Source organism: Aphis gossypii, chromosome X (assembly GCF_020184175.1).
Source record: "Aphis gossypii isolate Hap1 chromosome X, ASM2018417v2, whole genome shotgun sequence".
Lineage (NCBI taxonomy): Eukaryota > Metazoa > Arthropoda > Insecta > Hemiptera > Aphididae > Aphis > Aphis gossypii.
Window position 1 is genome coordinate 62648638 of NC_065533.1, and position 19212 is coordinate 62667849.

At 26.4% G+C, this 19212-nt stretch overlaps 2 protein-coding genes across 2 annotated transcripts; both read left to right on the forward strand.

Annotated features, from left to right (window-relative positions):
* Window positions 1-1523: 1523 nt before the first annotated feature.
* LOC114129225 (cathepsin B-like) lies at window positions 1524-11114 on the forward strand. The gene is made up of 6 exons (XM_027993885.2): window positions 1524-1786; window positions 6854-7084; window positions 7163-7363; window positions 7457-7604; window positions 7670-7780; window positions 9297-11114. The coding sequence occupies exons 1-6, from the start codon at window positions 1667-1669 to the stop codon at window positions 9506-9508; spliced, it is 1023 nt and encodes a 340-aa protein (XP_027849686.2). The 5' UTR covers window positions 1524-1666; the 3' UTR covers window positions 9509-11114.
* An 839-nt stretch (window positions 11115-11953) lies between these two features.
* LOC114129231 (cathepsin B-like cysteine proteinase 5) lies at window positions 11954-14167 on the forward strand. The gene is made up of 6 exons (XM_027993891.2): window positions 11954-12400; window positions 12875-13105; window positions 13166-13366; window positions 13425-13572; window positions 13638-13748; window positions 13829-14167. The coding sequence occupies exons 1-6, from the start codon at window positions 12281-12283 to the stop codon at window positions 14128-14130; spliced, it is 1113 nt and encodes a 370-aa protein (XP_027849692.2). The 5' UTR covers window positions 11954-12280; the 3' UTR covers window positions 14131-14167.
* The last annotated feature ends 5045 nt before the right edge of the window (window positions 14168-19212 follow it).

A 19212-nucleotide genomic window follows, 5' to 3' on the forward strand; every position in this document is an offset into this window, starting at 1 on the left:
TATAATATATGGAACAAAGTTTAATTTTACTATTATAAAGTCTATTGTTTAAAAATTTAAAATGCAAAATGTGGGCACTTCGTTTTACGATCGATTAAAAATTTGTATTTTAAAACGCTAACAATTTGAATTATTTAATACATAAAGTAAGTAATATATATAAGTCTAACCTTGTGAAAAATTACTTTGAAAATATTATCAAGTTCAATTGTATTTAAGTATTTTTGGTATCTAACAATATATTTATACGTATATATGACGTATAAAGTCATGAAACTTGACAAATGATATATTTAAAATTTTATGAAGTACAATGTTCAAAGATAAATGTTGATAAGTTAGTTACTAAAATTTTTATAAATAAAGTATTTATTTATATTTATTTTTTTCATTTATAATGAAATACATTTAAAGATTTTAAAAATTGTCTCTCATATATGGAATATGCGAGGTATTTAAGTACCAAACAATGCTTAAATCTAACCAGACTTAATGACATTTTAATTTTTCACTAGTTTTGACTTGTTTATATTTATATTCTAAATAATATATTATATTTTATATTAAACGTCTGTTTATATATATATATATATATATATATAATAGTACAAGTGCCGTTGTTTCGTATTTTTTATGTTCGACTGCACTAAGTGACTTAGACTTAAAACTTGCCGAAAAATGTATAGGTAACTATACTAACCATAACCCGAAACTGATTGTATGATGTATCGTAAGTCGTCAGTTTAATATCAGATAAATTAATTAAGTATTTATTTGATCGTCATTATTGACGGTGTTCAAGGCTTCGAGCCATACCCACTCTACATTATCTGCTTATAGGCCATGTTTGCAGTGACTGTATGTCTGTATACAATCGTCTTTGTTATAATAAATATAATTGAGTTATGGTAAGTTAAATACTCAATGGAAACATTCGAATCTTGCATTTCTCCCGACACTTCCCTGTCGTTTTTCTGAAAAATTAATAAAAAAGTTATTCTCTAAACGTGTCATAAAGATAAAGTAAAAATAAAATATAACCGCTCCGTTTAAGAGAAATAAATATTTTCATGAAAATTTGTTAACGTTTGTTTAAAACTGTAAAAATAAATTTTGATTTTTAGAAAGATATTTTTTACTGTTCGAGTTTTTGAGAATACGTTATACCATAGCATACTGTTGAAAATATTTATAGGTATTTATAGTTTTGTAAAAATACCATCAACGTATCGGAACTAAATATCAAGTGCCAGTATTACTCTTTTACGTCACAACATATATTAAATATATTGGAATAATAAATTATCTGTTCCTTAATCCACAAATAATACTCTATTCTGTAAGCAACGATAAAATGCATAAATACGAAGCAGCGTAACACACTTGATTTCGATGTTGAAGAGTTTTTGCCTTGAAACATTACTGCAATATAATAGATACATCGCATATCTTTATTCGATGCACCCAAATAGCGGGATTAAAATATTATGTATCTAAATTTTACACTTGTACTTATTAATATTGTACACGATGTAAAACATTAATCGTTCGACGTTTAATCTATATATGAACATACGACAATAAACGTTGGGCGTTTCGGACTATAGTATCAAAATTTAGTTTTGAAAAAAAATTCAAACGGTTTCGAGAAAATACAATAGGAACGATGGCTAAGATATTATTTTTGTGGTTGGTGACTTTGCTCAGTGTATATATGACGGAACAAGCGTATTTTCTGCAAGAAGATTTCATCGAAAAGATCAACGAAAAAGTAACGACATGGAAGGTGAGATATTATTACTCACACTGTAAATAATAAAGACAAATGTTTTAAAATTGGTTAACAATTTATCACATAAGGAAATCATTTTTATTTGCAACTTAATAAATCACATAAAACTATTTATTATTTTTACTTTTTATGCATAAATACAAATTATATAACATAATAGTCATAAATCATAATATAATGTTTAATATAAGGTTATTATAATGTGATAACTCTCAAGTTACGCAAAACTATTTTAATTTTTAACTAAATTATTTTTCCCTACATAGTATACACTTAATACTGATTCAATTCCTATTAGAGGTAATTAAATCAGAACAAAAAAAAAAAAAAACTGCGTGATTGAAAAACCCATATCTTGATACGTAATTAGGTGTGTGTCATTAATCATTATGCGTTAAGTTTCGTTTGATTAAGAACAGGTAGGTAATAATAAGATAGTCACGCACAAAATATATACTAAACGTTAATCAATTTGCAAAGAGATTAACTGGATATAACTTTTCTATCTTTCTACCTAACTAGTCATTTGTAATTTTTTAGTTTATGTAATTTTTTACTAATCAACGTGTCTGGAGTGATAACTTAGCTTTTTTTGGTTTATACAAAACAAATGACTGCGTTCCAATTTATTGATATATTTTTTTGTCAATTTTATAAATTTTTTATAAAAATTTGGAAAATTCCAAAACCAAATAAAATCGATTTGAAAAACCTTATTTGCCTAAAAAAACTTCTCAAGTTTATTTTGGTAAAAAAATCATGGTTATATGACTAAAGATAGCTGAGGAAAATGGGAAGTACGAAAGCATGTTTTTATGGTCGAATTTCAGTACCAGAACGGCCTCAACCATGTAATATGTTTAGGCAATATTACTCATATCAATTATATCTATTAACTTTGATTGTAATATGATAAAATTAAAAATTAAACATAGTTTTAAATAAAATTAAATCAATAAATATTTCTTGATTTTATTTTATTTTATATCATACCTATTTTAATATTTTATTTTAACTCAATTTTAATGAATACAAACATAATGCATTTATTTGAGATCCTTTACCTAAAGCCAAATGTAAATTTGAAGTTCAAAATGATTCAGTATTATAATATTTACTTTATTTTTAAAATTTCTTACAACATAAAAAAAAATTGTGTACCCTTACAAAAACACATGAATAGATTATTTTTCAATGTCTGTGCTGCGGTAACGTTACAAGCATCGGAAAATCGTGTTGTTGCGTATTTGTGTGGGTGTAAATTTAATTTAATTTTTATTTTGTTGAACAACATTTTACGAAATAAAATACATAATACTAAATAATTTCGAAATTCAAATTCAAATTTGTTAGAGCTAATGAATTTATCTAAACAAATACCTAATATTAAAAAATTGTATAAACAAGTTAAAAAAAGTGGGCAAGTGGGTACCGTTCTGCTGTACATTAGGGGGTGGGATGGACCTCGGACTAGAGTAGATTAAATTTGAATGTAATGATAGGTATCATTGTATACGAAAAACGATTCTGAACGAAGATGATTTGTCAGTCTAGGATATAATTTCCAGTGGTTGGTGAAAAAGGTGGTTTGTGTTTTAATGGTCTGAATACACCGAAATTTAAGTTCTTTAATAATTATTGTAAGCTAAACTTATGAAAAATTTTGTATTAAATTTTCAATTCTTAGCTACCTATACAAACATTTTTATGAATTTTGAACTACAAAATAATTTGCAAATATTCATGATTTTGACGAGTTTTTGTCAAAATTTGAACTTCAAATGCTAATAAAAAAAAATTGTGCCTATGTATTCTTATAATTTTTTTATCGCTATAAGAATAACATATGAGTAACTTTGTATAAAATTTTCAAGTATTTTGATAGGGCCAAAAAAATTTTATCGACACTTCAAAAAAAAATTTTCAGAAAAATTGAAAATTTCATTTGTCTATAAATAGCTCAAAAAAAGTCAAAATATTTTGAAAATCAAATCACGTAAAGAAAATGACAATATAAATAACTGGTAAAATTTTTAAGTATTTACGACTTATACAATTTGAATAACAACAAATATCAAAAATCGTTTGAGGCTAAAACGTTATTTAACGCGGTTTTGTAAAACTTTAAATTTCAAACACTCATAAAAATTTTTTGTCTGAATCCGGTAGAGTTTTTTTTACAGATATTTGAAGAAAAATTTATGGAAAACCTTGTACCAAATTTTCAAAACTTAGTTATAAAAAAAAAATTTTTACGATTTTCCAACCACAAAATTACTTGCAAATTTTCGCAATTTTGACATATTTCGTATAAATTCGAAATTTAAGTACTTATAAAAAAAATTGTGACTAACGATTTCGGATTTTTTTTTATCACTTTAAGAACAACTTTTAAGAAACCTTGTAGGTATTAAATTTTCAAGATTTTCTGGTCAGCCAAAAAATTTTTATCGTTATTTAAAAAAAAAAATACTTAGAAAAATTGAAAATTTCTTTGAAAATTTAACTGTGTACGGAGAGCGCTAATATAAACATTTGGTGAAAATTTCAAGTATTTACATCGATTAGTTTTTGAGTTATAGCAAAATAAAAAATTCGATTTTGACAAAAACTGGTTTTGCGTAAAAATTGCCGTTTTTCCGTCATTTTAGATTCTGAACGAAGTAATGAATATATTGATTTTACAATGATGAGTGTTTTACAATGATGAGTGTATCAAGTATTGAATATTGATACGTAACGATTGCAAAGATAAGATTATATACTATCATAGTAGCGTAGTAGTACTTCGGCTCTTATGGTTTCAAATAACCTATGTGTTATTTTAATAATCCAATTATTTTTAATGTTTTAATACATGACCTAGCCATTTTGTTTCAATAACGCGATTGTATCAATTATTTGTGTTCCTAATAAGCAGTTTAAATTCTACTGTAATTATTAAAAAAAAAAAAAAAAATTATAAGCTAAAACACAGAATTACTTCTTAACCAAAAGGATATGTAATTAAAACAAAATCCAGATAAGTTAATTTTTTGTATAGTAAAAGTTTGGGTATCAAATGTACCATAATTTTTTATTTGTTATTAATATATATATAGTTAATAGTTATATAAAGTTATTGAATACATAATAGATATATTCAATTTGAATTTAGTGATATATTATCACATAAGAAAAACGATTTTAAGCGGACACAGTCTCTGTTTCTAGGGATATTTTATAAATAATTTATGCTTTAATATATTAACTGTAATACCAGATTTTGCTCGTGTCAAAATTAATCTATATTTTTATATAGTTATTCATTTTACACCAGTTTAAAAATACAATACAGAAACAAGTCCACTTTTTAATTCTGGAAATATTTATGATATAAATACAAAAAAATAAAGACAGATTCAACGAGTGTTTAAATCCAATACCGTTAAGATTGGTAGATATTCATAAAATATATCTAGAATAAATACTAAAGTAAATCGTAATTGAAAATCACAAAAGCAATCATTGTAAATGTGTTTATAAGTAAACTAAAATGTTTATATGCTATACTCGTATGTAAACTAATTATTACAGTAATATTTTCTGTAATCAATAACATCCAATTAATATTTAATTTTCATGAGGTATTTAAGTCTCAAAGAATCTATTGATATAGCTTTAATTAAAAACTGTTCAGTAGTTTTTGAGACTATAGAGACAAACAGATAAACATTCATTTTTTAAACTTTAAACATATGGCTTAGTAATTAATAATTTACTTGTATAAATTAGCAATATAATAGAGAGAATTAACTTTTGTCAAAAAAAAATCACAATTCTTCTCCATTGCATAAAAGTAATAACTAAGTAAATATATATATACAGAATAAGTATCATACAATTAATTTAAACATTATATAATTTAAAATCTTTATTACGTGTTTATAGAAAATAATATTAAATGAACATTATATTTTACATTATTATTTTCCAGGTATGTTTGTAATTGTGAAAACATTCGTGTTAAAACTGTTCGTAGGTATCAAAACAAAATAACTTTTATCGTTGGAGAAAATGTAGTTTGTTTTTCATTTAAATATCAAATTTTGAACTTAAAACGTTTATAAATAAATTGTGTATGCAATATATAATAAATAATGCATTTTTGCTATTGTTTTTGAAGATTTTTAACTTTATGCATTAAATGAGTGTTTTCTAACCCGGGGAGTCTGTACACATTATTGTTGGAGAGGCGAAAACTATCATGACAAAATAAAATTAGTATTTATTCATTTATATATTTTATACAATATCTATTCAATATTTTCAATTTATAGGATGAGGTACGCGAGATTTTTGCGCACAAAGGGGGCGTAGAGTAGAAGAGGATCAGAACCAGTGACTGGTTCCGAACCACTGCATTAAATTGAAAATAAATTGAAAATTTTAAATTTCTATAAATATCATAAAATAAAACAATACTTTTGGTAAACTAATACTTTCTTCGTCGTTCCTCTGAGAATCTAAAACTAACTTTATTTTAATCTGAGTTGGTTTATAATATTTTTCTTCACATTAACTTCAAATTTTTAGATTCAAATACATAACAATTATTACATAAGCTTTCAATTTAGAGATCGTTAATTAAATTTATTATTGAACTAAGAATAAATTATAATTAAGGATTGAAAATTTTGTTTCCATCAATTACAATAGAATTAAAAATGTTGATATATATTTGAAATATTATTATGGTATAACATATCACATTAAACTATGCATTCATACTAAAATATATTTTCAAATGAATTAAAAATGAAATTCTTTTTTTCCAATGAAACACGATAATTTTATTACTAAGTAAACAATTAAAATTATATAATAAAATAATAATATTATTTTAATTTATTGTATAATGATTCTCAGCCATACTCTAAACAAATAAAATAAATTTATTATAAATTATAATTTTTAAATTTTTGCTAACTTAAGCTTATAAAATATGAAACATTATGTATATATTTAAAATTAATGATAAATAAGTATATTAACTGTAAGATAAATCAATAAATAAATTAGGCCGGTGTTAACTTCAATCCAAAAACACCGATTGAAGAATTCATCAAACTTCTGGGATCAAAAGGAGTTCAAGCCGCACATAAACTTAATCCTAAAATGTACAAATCAGAAGACGAAGCTTATGTAAACCTGTTTGGTAGAATTCCAAGTAAGTTTGATGCAAGGAAAGAATGGAGACGTTGCTATACGATCGGAGTAATCCGTGACCAAGGAAATTGTGGATCATGTTGGGTACGTTCGAATGAATAAGAAATAGAATATTATATATTATATTTACGAAATAATGGTACGAACAATTTATTGCATTAGGCGTTAGCCACGAGTTCAGCATTTGCCGATCGTCTATGTATAGCCACAGATGGAGAATTCAATGAGCTGTTATCCGCAGAAGAATTAACTTTTTGCTGTCATTTGTGCGGTTTTGGTTGTCACGGAGGTTACCCGATTAAAGCTTGGGACTATTTCAGGCGGCATGGTCTCGTAACCGGAGGAGATTATAAATCGAGTGAGGTATGATTATTGATTAAGATACAATTTGTATAGGACATTTTTAGCATAATCAACGAACGTCCATCGATTATTTCATTATTCATGAACTGTAAGGGTTGTATGCCGTACCGAGTCTCACCATGCATTCGTGATGAATATGGAAATAACTCGTGTAGGGGTCAGCCAATGGAAAAAAATCACAGATGTACAAGAATGTGTTATGGGGATCAAGAAATCGACTTTGTAAATGACCACAGATACAGTATGATTTATTTTACTAGTTGTAATAGTTTATACGGTTTAAATTTTATTGAACTATTATTATAGCTAGAGACTCTTATTACCTTACATATGGATCTATTCAAAAGGACGTTATAACTTATGGACCGATTGAAGCGTCGTTTGATGTATATGACGATTTTCCTAGTTATAAGTCAGGTAAAAGTTAATCAATATGGATGATTCATCATTTAAAAAATAGCCTTGCGTTTTTTTTTTAAGAAATTCTTTAACGAGTACTTTTTTACGAAAGTAAATTTATATATTTAACTATTTTGCTGATAAAACCAACAGTATGAAGTCCAAAAACACACTTGAATTTGGTTATGAGTTTACTTATTGAGATTGATAATTTATTTTTATCAAACTTCAACTCTTATCTTCCAATTATATTTGTTTTTAAAATGTAAAAATTGAAAAATTGTCATACAATGATTTAGACTTAAGAGTACCTATATGAAATTGATAAAAGTGTGATTACGTACATTTTATAAACAAATTGAGTGTGTTTTTAGATTTCTTATCGTACTCATATTTGCTTAGTCGGTCTGCTGAAAGACAAGTACAAGTTTGTCATAAAAAGAATATAATAATCGTCAAATGTGGAATGATGATATTATATGGGCGCGTCGAACTTTCTACCGCTACATTTACACTTCGGTTTCACAATATGCTAATAATCACTATAAATACTACGCATATATTATTACTCATATCAATAGTCTATATTCAAACAATTGCCTTTAGTGAACTCTTTAAAAATGAGCACTAAAAAATCTCACTAAAAGGACGCAACAATTTCATGTGTTGTCTCTGTCTTACAAATGCATGACAGCAAATTTACGTTCAGCAGACTATGTTTAGCTCAGTTAGTTTAAAAATTAGAGTGAATTGATCTATTATAAAACTTGATGGTAAGAACATTATCTGTATTTATATGTTGGTTTTTTACGATAGTTAATTTTTTTAGCAAGTTACTATCAAGGTTTTTAATAGGTCGAATTACTCTAATTTTTAAACTAACGGCTAGATGTTACGCATTTGTAAGACGGAGACAACACATGCGGATGTTGTATTCTCTTAAGGGGTGTAAATAATTAGATTTTTAATGTATTTAGACTAATAAGATTTTAGTAGTCCAATTTCAATTCTCAAAAATAATTACAACAAGTTAGCCTCTTTTCTATGTTTCGTAGGAAAATTTAAAAATTTTTAAGTACAAGTTAATTTTGATAAATTAAATAAAATCATTTTTAACCTTACTATGTAAACTATACTATGTCCAAAATCTATTTCCTACAAAACATAGAGTAAAGGCTATAAAATTTTTAATCATTTTTTAAATTAAAGTTGGATTACTACCTAGATGTATATAAGTTTTTCACCAGCTTATTAGGATTATCGCTTGTAATCAAAAATATTTTTTGAGTGTGCTACGATTTCTTGTGCATGCGTGTATGTGTGATACAGAATATAGTCGTCTCGTTGCCTGTAGTAGTACTCAGTAATTACATCAATGATAATTTACTTTTAACAAAAAATTACGGGCGGCAATAAGAAATTACATACATTTCCTCCCTTAAATAATGGCTACTAAAAACCACCTTAAGTAGAATTTGTGTGCACGTACGTGAAGAACTATTGTTTTTTAACAATTTAATATGACGAGTTTCAGGTGTTTATGTGAAATCGGAAAATGCTACATTCTTGGGTGGCCATGCTGTGAAGTTAATCGGCTGGGGTGAAGAATATGGAGTCCCATATTGGTTAATGGTCAACTCTTGGAATGAAGATTGGGGAGATCATGGTACTTTCAAAATTCGACGAGGTACAAACGAATGCAGAGTTGATAATTCGACAACTGCTGGTATACCAGTGACTTACTAAGTGAAACAATTAAAATTAAATGTATTTTCTTGTTCGAGATTTAAAAAACATCAGATTAAAGTTTTTAGTTACATTGACAAAATGTTATTATTAATATGATTGCTGATTATTAGTTTTAATAAGATTATAGATTTTATTTATTTTTTATCGAATTAATAATATATTTATGCATGTCAGTTTAAAAAAAAAAAGTCGGCAAGTGGGTACCGCTCTGCTGTACATTAGGGGGTAGGGTGGACCTCGGACTATAGTAGGTTTAATTTTAATGCAATAATAGGTATCATTGTATACGAAAAACGATTCTGAACGGAGATGATTTGTCAGTCTAGAATATTTAACGTTAGATATAATTATAAACAATTTTATGAATTTTGAACTACAAAATAATTTGCAAATATTCATGATTTTGACGAGTTTTTGTCAAAATTTGAACTTCAAATGCTAATAAAAAAAAATTGTGCCTATGTATTCTTATAATTTTTTTATCGCTATAAGAATAACATATGAGTAACTTTGTATAAAATTTTCAAGTATTTTGATAGGGCCAAAAAAATTTTATCGACACTTCAAAAAAAAATTTTCAGAAAAATTAAAAATTTCATTCGTCTATAAATAGCTCAAAAAAAGTCAAAATATTTTGAAAATCAAATCACGTAAAGAAAATGACAATATAAATAACTGGTAAAATTTTTAAGTATTTACGACTTATACTATTTGAATAACAACAAATATCAAAAATCGTTTGAGGCTAAACCGTTATTTAACGCGGTTTTGTAAAAATTTAAATTTCAAACACTCATAAAAATATTTTGTTTGAATTCGGTAGAGTTTTTTTTTTGATATTTGAAGAAAAATTTTTGGAGAACCTTGTACCAAACTTTTAAAACTTAGTTATAAAAAAAAAATTTTTACGATTTTCCAACCACAAAATTACTTACAAATTTTCGCAATTTTGACATATTTCGTATAAATTCGAAATTTAAGTACTTATAAAAAAAAATTGTGACTAACGATTTCGGATTTTTTTTTTATCACTTTAAGAACAACTTATAAGAAACCTTGTATTAAATTTTCAAGATTTTCTGGTCAGCCAAAAAATTTTTATCGTTATTTAATAAAAAAATACTTAGAAAAATTGAAAATTTCTTTGAAAATTTAACTGTGTACGGAGAGCGCTAATATAAACATTTGGTGAAAATTTCAAGTATTTACATCGATTAGTTTTTGAGTTATAGCAAAATAAAAAAATCGATTTTGACGTAAACTGGTTTTGCGTAAAAAAATCCCATTTTTCCCTCATTTTTTTGGGTTTTTCTCGATTCATTTCAAAAATATTGAAAATTTTTAACTTTTGACTCCCCAAAGTACCAACTAGATTCAATTTCTTTTTCAAAGAGGGGCTGAAGTCAAAAATCGAAGCATTTTTACTGCTCCAAATGTTGTCGACAGACACAAAAAAAAAAACAAAAAACATACATCATTGTAAAATCAATACATTCATCACTCCGATCAGAATCTAAAATGTTTTACAAACGAGATATTTTGTCAAAAAAAATGTTCAATGCTGTATTTGAAATCAGATGAATATACCATATATTTTCTAACATTAAGGAATTTACAAGTTATATTTGTGTATATCTACAGTCCAGTCGGCAGTCCTACAGAAAAATAATTGTTTAACGTCTTGATAATAAATTGTATTTATAATCTAAACTATAAAGAGGTAAAACATTGTAGTACATTTATTAACCTTCTGTTAAGCTGTCAGAATCCTAAAATTAACAAAAAAGAAAATATTATTGAATATTAAAATACAACACTTATAAAATACAATTCATACACATGGCCGTCATTACTCTTAAACTACTCTTATGAATTTTGATTTTTATGTATCGAAATAATCTAAGACATATACTAGCCTGGAATATAAAATTAAAAATGTTAGTTGCCATTTAAATAAGTAAAAAGTTAAAAAAAATATAACAAAAAAAATTTTTTTTTGATTATATTGTTAATATACATATTTCGAGTGGAATTTATGTAAAAAATATATTTACAAAAATATTCTTAGATTTTAAGATAAAAAGTGTTCAACAAAAAACATTCACCTTGTATACTATACTACATATGTTTCATAAAAAATGTGATTTTACATTGTACCTTTACACTAAAATTTAATCATTTAATCATGGGTTCCTAATCTAGTTTAAGGAGCCATTAGCTCATTATTGATTCTTTAAATGTTTAATATTTGTTCAAGCGGTTCGCTGCAATGTATATTACAGATATATTCACATATTCATAAAGTTTTTATTGTGAAAATATTATACTTACTGAGAATTAGTTAGTATAATAATATAGAAAGATGGGTATATTTTATAATAATAATATAAGTATTAAATAATATAATTATTTCCAAAAATTAATATATCTATTTTTTTTCATTGATTTTAAATCTTGAAATTAATGGCTAATTATTGTATGAATGAATAATGTACTAAGTATAGTATGTGTGAATACGTATTGTAAATGTGTTTTCGTGAAAAATTAATTGCTGTAATATGAAAACATTAGAATACAATTAGTAGCGTCTTCTGAGAAATACTTGAATCAAGTATTTAATTATAGTATCTAATATAGTAATATGTGTATATATACATTAATAGATTAAAATTAAAACTTATTCTACTGCTATTGTGCACACAGATAGTAACAGTAGACTTATTAATCAACTATGAATAAATAATAAAATTAAGTAACAATATTTCAACAATGGTTAGAGTGTTAATGTTATTATATGTAATAATATTCAGCATGTATACAACGGAACAAACACACTTTTTGCAAGAAAATTTCATTACCAAAATCAATGAACAAGCAACTACGTGGAAGGTAAGATATACATTATTTATATTTTAATTGAGAAAAGCCACGCTTAATTATATTTATTATACAAAAAAAAATTGAATACAGTTATTAGACAAAAATCACTATCAACTGTTAATAATTAATTTGGTCACGTAAAAATGTATACAAATCGAATTACAAAATCTAATTAGAACAATGTTTATAATAATTTTAAATTAATTTGTTTTTTAATGTTAATATTTAAAAAACTCTATAATAGGTAAATTGACAAGTATCGTCTCTCATTTATCTTGCATATATGAAAAAACTTAACAAAAATGTTAAATTTATTTAATTATATGTAAATACGAATTAATTGAATTAAATAAAATTAAAATACATACCTAGTACTTACTTTTAATAAATTACTCGGAACGATTTTTGTAGTAAAAATGAAATATTTAAATATTATATTTTTAATAATAATATTTATAATTATTAAACATTTTGATAATTAAGGCGGGTATGAACTTTGACCCGAGTACGCCAAAAGAATATTTCCTAAAACTTTTGGGATCTAAAAGATTGCAAATTCCAAACAAAATTTATAGTAAAATGTACAAAATTGATGATGAAGCTTACAACAGATTACCCAACAAAATTCCAAGTTACTTTGATGCTAGGGAAAAATGGAAACATTGTAGTACAATTGGAAAAGTCCGTGACCAAGGACATTGTGGATCGTGTTGGGTAAAATCGTTTGATCCGTGTCAACATTTGAATATAAATTTAAGCGAACTATTTTATTAGGCATTTTCAACGAGCTCGGCATTTGCTGACCGTTTGTGTGTAGCTACAAATGGAGATTTCAATGAATCGTTATCCGCCGAAGAAATCACTTTTTGCTGTCCTCCATGTGGTGACGGATGTAATGGTGGTTATCCTATAAAGGCTTGGGAACACTTTGAGAAATTCGGTCTGGTTACCGGAGGAGATTACAAATCCAGCGAGGTAAACAATTTAGTATTAATATTAATATTTAGTTTAACTGTTCGCGCGTCATTTTTAGGGCTGTGAACCATATAGAGTGGCACCTTGTCCTTATAACAAACAAGGCAACAGGACGTGCGCGAGTCAACCAATTGAACCAAATCATAAATGCGCGGAAAAGTGTTATGGAAATCAGGATCTTGATCTTGACCAAGATCACAGATACAGTATGATTTATTTTCATTGATTACATGCTGTTAAATGTGTTTAATCTATTAAATCATGATAATAGCACTTGACTACTACTACCTAACTTACGGTATAATCCAAAAGGACGTTATGACTTACGGACCAATTGAAATGTCGTTTGATGTATATGATGATTTCCTCAGTTACAAATCAGGTAAACCAGCCAACAATCATTTTATTTTACGTTATTTTTTTTTATGATAATTATATCATTTTTAAATAAAATATTTTAAGGGGTTTACGTTAGATCGAAAAATGCTTCGTTCTTGGGAGGACATTCCGTTAAGTTGATCGGATGGGGCGAAGAAAACGGAATCCCTTATTGGTTGTTGGTTAACTCGTGGAACTCACAATGGGGTGATAAAGGTCTCTTCAAAATTCGAAGAGGCACAAACGAATGTGGTATCGATAATTCAACAACTGGTGGTGTACCTGCAGTAGCTAACTATTATAATAACTGTCATAATATTATATTTGATGATGAAATAAAATTAATTTTATTATTAAATGTTATATTCTTATTAATTTCTCAGTGAATATGAGATTCTACAACAACATAATATTTTATTAAATATTTGTCTACATATGTAAATCTTTTTGTTCAGTGTAATTTTATTTACCTATCTATTTACTTACTTAATTGTTTAATACCAATAACACCTACTTAGAAAATAAGAAAAATGATATAATAAGTATAAGCGTACCCTTATTTTATAGTTCTGAGTAAATAGATCTGTTTATACAACTTCCGCTTACTTTTCGCTAAATTTATATATTTATTCAACTTATAAGTCATAGTATTAATTTATCTAGACACGCGGTAGCGTGTCAAGCCAAGTTCTAGCTACAGAACTAGCGAGCAGCACCGTGTGTAATATTACACGAACCATTTGGAGCCACTTTTGACCCCCTCATAACTCAAAAACTATTCCACATAAACATGTCAAATTTGGCTCATATATTGAGAATTATGAGATACATATGTTTTCCAAATTTCATAAACATACCTCAAACCGTTATTTAGATATTAACGTCCCAAAATCGTCATTTTTATGACTGACTGACTTACCTATAGATCAAAATTCTAACCCAGTTCCAGATGACCTAGAAAGTTCAAATTTGGCATACAGATAGGTAGTTAGGTTAATACAAAGGAAAAAATCAGAAACTTGAAGATTTTTAATTTAAAATTTTTTAATTTTTTAATTTTTAATTTTTTATCAATTGATTTTATTATAATTTTGCAATTAATTATCTATTATGTTTTATTTTTCAATTAATTAATTAATTGCCTCTAATTTAATGTAGTGTTGACTTAAATTGAAAAATTAAATTTAAAAATTTAAAAAAAAATTAAAACTAAATTAATAAAAAAAAGAAAAAAAATTAAATTAAATTAATTTTTTTTTTATACTTATGTAGGAAAATACAATAGTTTATTAAAAACCATTTGGAAATTATTTTAATATGATTTAATAGCTATTAATAATTTACTTACAAAAAAGTAACGATATCCCAACAAAACATAAATGTAAAATGATAGCCAAGTTCAATTAAATAATATGCTTTGGTTGTTGACTTCAACGACAAAAGAAGTGAGATCTAAATGGATGCCAAGTTCAATGGTCAGTCCTGAAATTTATTTATAACAACATAAAATATAATTTCTTCTTATCACTTAGGATAATGTTTTGAAGCCTAAGGTCTGACTTGGCTAGTTTCCATATACGAATTATGTTATACCCTTCGCAAGTTCTAAAGTTGTAAATTCTTTTTTATCCTTCTAAAAATTTGGCTTTCTGGTAGAAACTAGCTATCGAACACAGTGCTCTTCCATGACTGTTTTGGTTGATACTTAATAATAATTCGTATATGACAACTAGCCAAGTCAGACCTTAGGCTTCAAAATATTATCCTAAGTGATAAGAAGAAATTATATTTTATGTTGTTATAAATAAATTTCAGGACTGACCATTAAACTTGGCATCCATTTAGATCTCACTTCTTTTGTCGTTGAAGTCAACAACCAAAGCATATTATTTAATTGAACTTGGCTATCATTTTACATTTATGTTTTGTTGGGATATATTATATACAATATATTAGTTTAACGCTTAAATAATAAATATTATTTTAATATAAAACATACAGATTTTTGTATATATTGTTATTTTAATAATTAATAAAAATTAAACTAATTCTATTGCATTTTATAACAGGTAGTTTTCATAATATTATATTTATTTTTATCCTCGTATATTTACATAGCTAGCGATTGCTAGTTGGTTTAGCACCTTGATAGATTCTTAACCCATTTTCTTGGATTATACAATTTTAATTGAGTCTTTTCAAAAAAAAAAAATAAATAAATATTTGTATTGCACTGAATTTATTAAAAATGAATCAGAAACTAGCTTCAAATCAAAAGAAATACTCGTAGGTACTTAATTATGACCTATTAATATCATTTTTTTTTAATAATTTATAATAAAATAAAGTCAAAACATAAAATTTCTTAAAATTAAATATATTCAAATGTTCACTGTCCATCACGCACTAGAGTTATTAACTTTCTAATTAATTAATATACAGTTATTTATATTAGCACTTAAAGGTATTTCGTATTTTCGCACTAGGAGCTCCTGAGTCTGCGGTTAGCACCTAGAACTCGAACACCCTGGGACTAGGTACAATAGAGCTAATATAAATATACGTACAAGTGAATTATAAGTTATAACAATGAAATATAATATATATTTATTAGATTAATATCAAAACTAATAATAATATATTAGCTGAGATGGTCAGTCTCGGACTAATAAAAACATATAAAATAATAAAATATGAATGACGGCAAAGGCCAAAGGGAACGAAACAACTGCCCAGTACAATATAATATTAAAGGGAATAGATGAAGAACGATGTCTTGAGCTGACTGGAGCGAATGTGAGCTGATGAAAACCACAAGGTTTGGGTCCGAACTGGATGGTGTGAATAAATATAATAGCTACCACACTATACTGCTGCGAGATGCAAGGCAATGGTTACTGCTGTTTGGTCGACGAGTGACGACGACCAATAAATAAATATAATATTTATTTATTATGAGCTTTACCAGAGAAAATGTCGACACGGAACAGCGTGTTAGAGACAACAAAAATGTCGGCGAACGGCGCGAACAGTGAAAATTACACACTAATATATGAACTATATAGTTAGTCGACCAACACGCGCGATGACAACAACATCGCGACCGTTGCGAACTGCCTTTAGGCGATCGGGGTAAAGAGAAGCGTCTCTTCGGAGTGTTACCAATCTGGGACAGTGGGACCGGACAACGTGAACAGGTTGACGAAGTCCGAACATCGTATTTTGATGTAAAACATGAATGGTGAATATTATAGATAATGTAATACTGATATATTTTGTGTTCTTGTTATAGAGTAAGAAAATGAATTCTTATTTAATATTTTATTGTTTACAATTGAATCTTTTGTTTATTTCGAATAGTAAAATGTAAAAATCAAGGCTGGGGATAAAAATTTAAAAGCTCAAAGTTAAGTTAAAAATGTAATTTAATTTTATGTTATTAATTAATATGCAATTAATACATTCAATTTTTATTTTAAGAAATTAAGTTAGTTTATTTTATTTTAAAAGTTTCGATTAATTTAGTTTTCATGGCAAAAAATGTTTCAGATAACGTTTAGTATGAATTGTAGTTTTTAGTGACGAAAAACTTCAACGAAGTACTGTATAGAACTAATGTATACAAATTACATAGTTTGGAGTTGGAACAATAAAGTAAGCAAGTAAGCTAGATTTACAAATAACTAATTAATCAATTAATTTAATAAAACATTTTTAAAAAAAAGATTGACAAGTGAGTATCGCTCCTCTATGCATTATAGATGTCGAATGGATCACCTCAATGGATGTATTAAAATAATATTGTATCTGTACAATAATATCTCTACAAATTAAAGCATTATTTTTTCGAACATCACATTTAAATGACATGCCCCATTCAGTTTTCGATGAATTAACAAAGCCTGAAATGGAAATTATTATATTCAAATGCAGTTGCAAAGCAGGAGCTTCTGAGTGTTGTAAACACGTTGTTGCAATACTTTTGTTTCTTAACAGGTAATTCTTTTTATTCAAAATTTTAAACAAGCATTGGAATTTAGAAGAAATAATTCAAGTTTCTTTAACAAAAAACTTACTTTCAAATGGCAAAAATTCAATTATTTTGACAATGATTGAAAGTAAGTGTTTTGAAATATTTTTTCTTTAAGTGGGATTCAATAAAACATTAAATATTACATGAAGTTATCATTTACCTACTATTGTTAATTTTCAGAAATTCAGTTGCTGATTTGGACAATTTGTCATCAACTGACATAACATGTCAGTGATCAAAATTAAAGGAACCTACCTTAACACATTATAAACCTTTACCAATTGATACCTTTGATTGTTATAAGAAAAATGTTGTTGATTCAAATTCTGTTGACGATGATGTAATAGATACAATTAAGTATGTTTATTTTGATTTATAAATTAATAATTACTACAAAAACAAATTTTAGGTCAAGATTCATAGCTGCTGCACCAACTTCAGCAATTGCTCTTCATTCCTTGGGTCGTCATTTTCCAACTAACCAATCATCAGTGATATTGGCACACAGTTGTCCAAACTGAATGTGTCATCTCATCCTTTGTTAGTGTATTTGCAAGACTACCCAGTCATGAATATGGGTAATTGTTGCAAGATATCATTTTCTAAATTGTCAACTGATTTTTATGAAGTATTATATCGATCTCAAAAAGACAAATCTTTTTGGGACCATTGTCGGCAGTACAGAATTACAGGAAGTCGATGCTATGGGCTGTATACCTTTAATAAAACTTTAAAAACAGATGAACAATGATCTTTGAAAGCCACTAGATATTTTAGGCCAAAACTATTTACAAATAAGTTTGTTAAATATGGTTTATAATATGAAAACATCGCCAGAGATTTGTATTCAAAAGAATTTAATACAAATATTTTAGAGTGTGGTTTAGTGATTGATGTTAACAATCCTTGGTTAGGTTGTAGTCCAGATGGAGTCATCATTGATGAATATTTTGTACCCATCAAAATTATAGAAATCAAATGTCCTTTTGATGGTAAGAAACTTGGTACAAGAAATCTTTTAAATAGTTTAAAATGGATTGTAAAACACTCAGATGGTTCATTGAGTTTAAAAAAAACCATTGTTATTATGCACAAGTACAAATGGGCATTGTTTTATTAAATGTTATGGAATGTGACTTCATAGTACACAGTAGCTATGAAAATAAAAATGCTGTGTTAAAAGTAAAATATGATGAAGATTATTGTAAAAAATTGTTTTGTAGTTTAAAAGTCATTTACCTATTTTGAAAGATGAATACACGAAGTATGTATAATTAACAATATATATTAGCTAACATTTTAATTATTATATATTATATTAAGTTATACATGTTGAATTATACATATTATATTAAAATATAAATATTATATTATATCAAACTGTTTAGGAAATAAATTTGTCTAATGAAAATATTGGTTAGCTTAAATTGCATAA

Excerpts from the sequence above, each read along its gene's own strand:
- LOC114129225 (XM_027993885.2), top strand. The coding sequence starts at position 1,667 with ATGGCTAAGATATTATTTTTGTGGTTGGTGACTTTGCTCAGTGTATAT. Across the intron at positions 7,364-7,456 it reads GAGATTATAAATCGAGTGAG|GGTTGTATGCCGTACCGAGT; the intron begins GTATGATTATTG and ends ATGAACTGTAAG. Across the intron at positions 7,781-9,296 it reads TTTTCCTAGTTATAAGTCAG|GTGTTTATGTGAAATCGGAA; the intron begins GTAAAAGTTAAT and ends GACGAGTTTCAG.
- LOC114129231 (XM_027993891.2), top strand. The coding sequence starts at position 12,281 with ATGGTTAGAGTGTTAATGTTATTATATGTAATAATATTCAGCATGTAT. Across the intron at positions 13,573-13,637 it reads TGACCAAGATCACAGATACA|CACTTGACTACTACTACCTA; the intron begins GTATGATTTATT and ends TCATGATAATAG. Across the intron at positions 13,749-13,828 it reads TTTCCTCAGTTACAAATCAG|GGGTTTACGTTAGATCGAAA; the intron begins GTAAACCAGCCA and ends AAATATTTTAAG.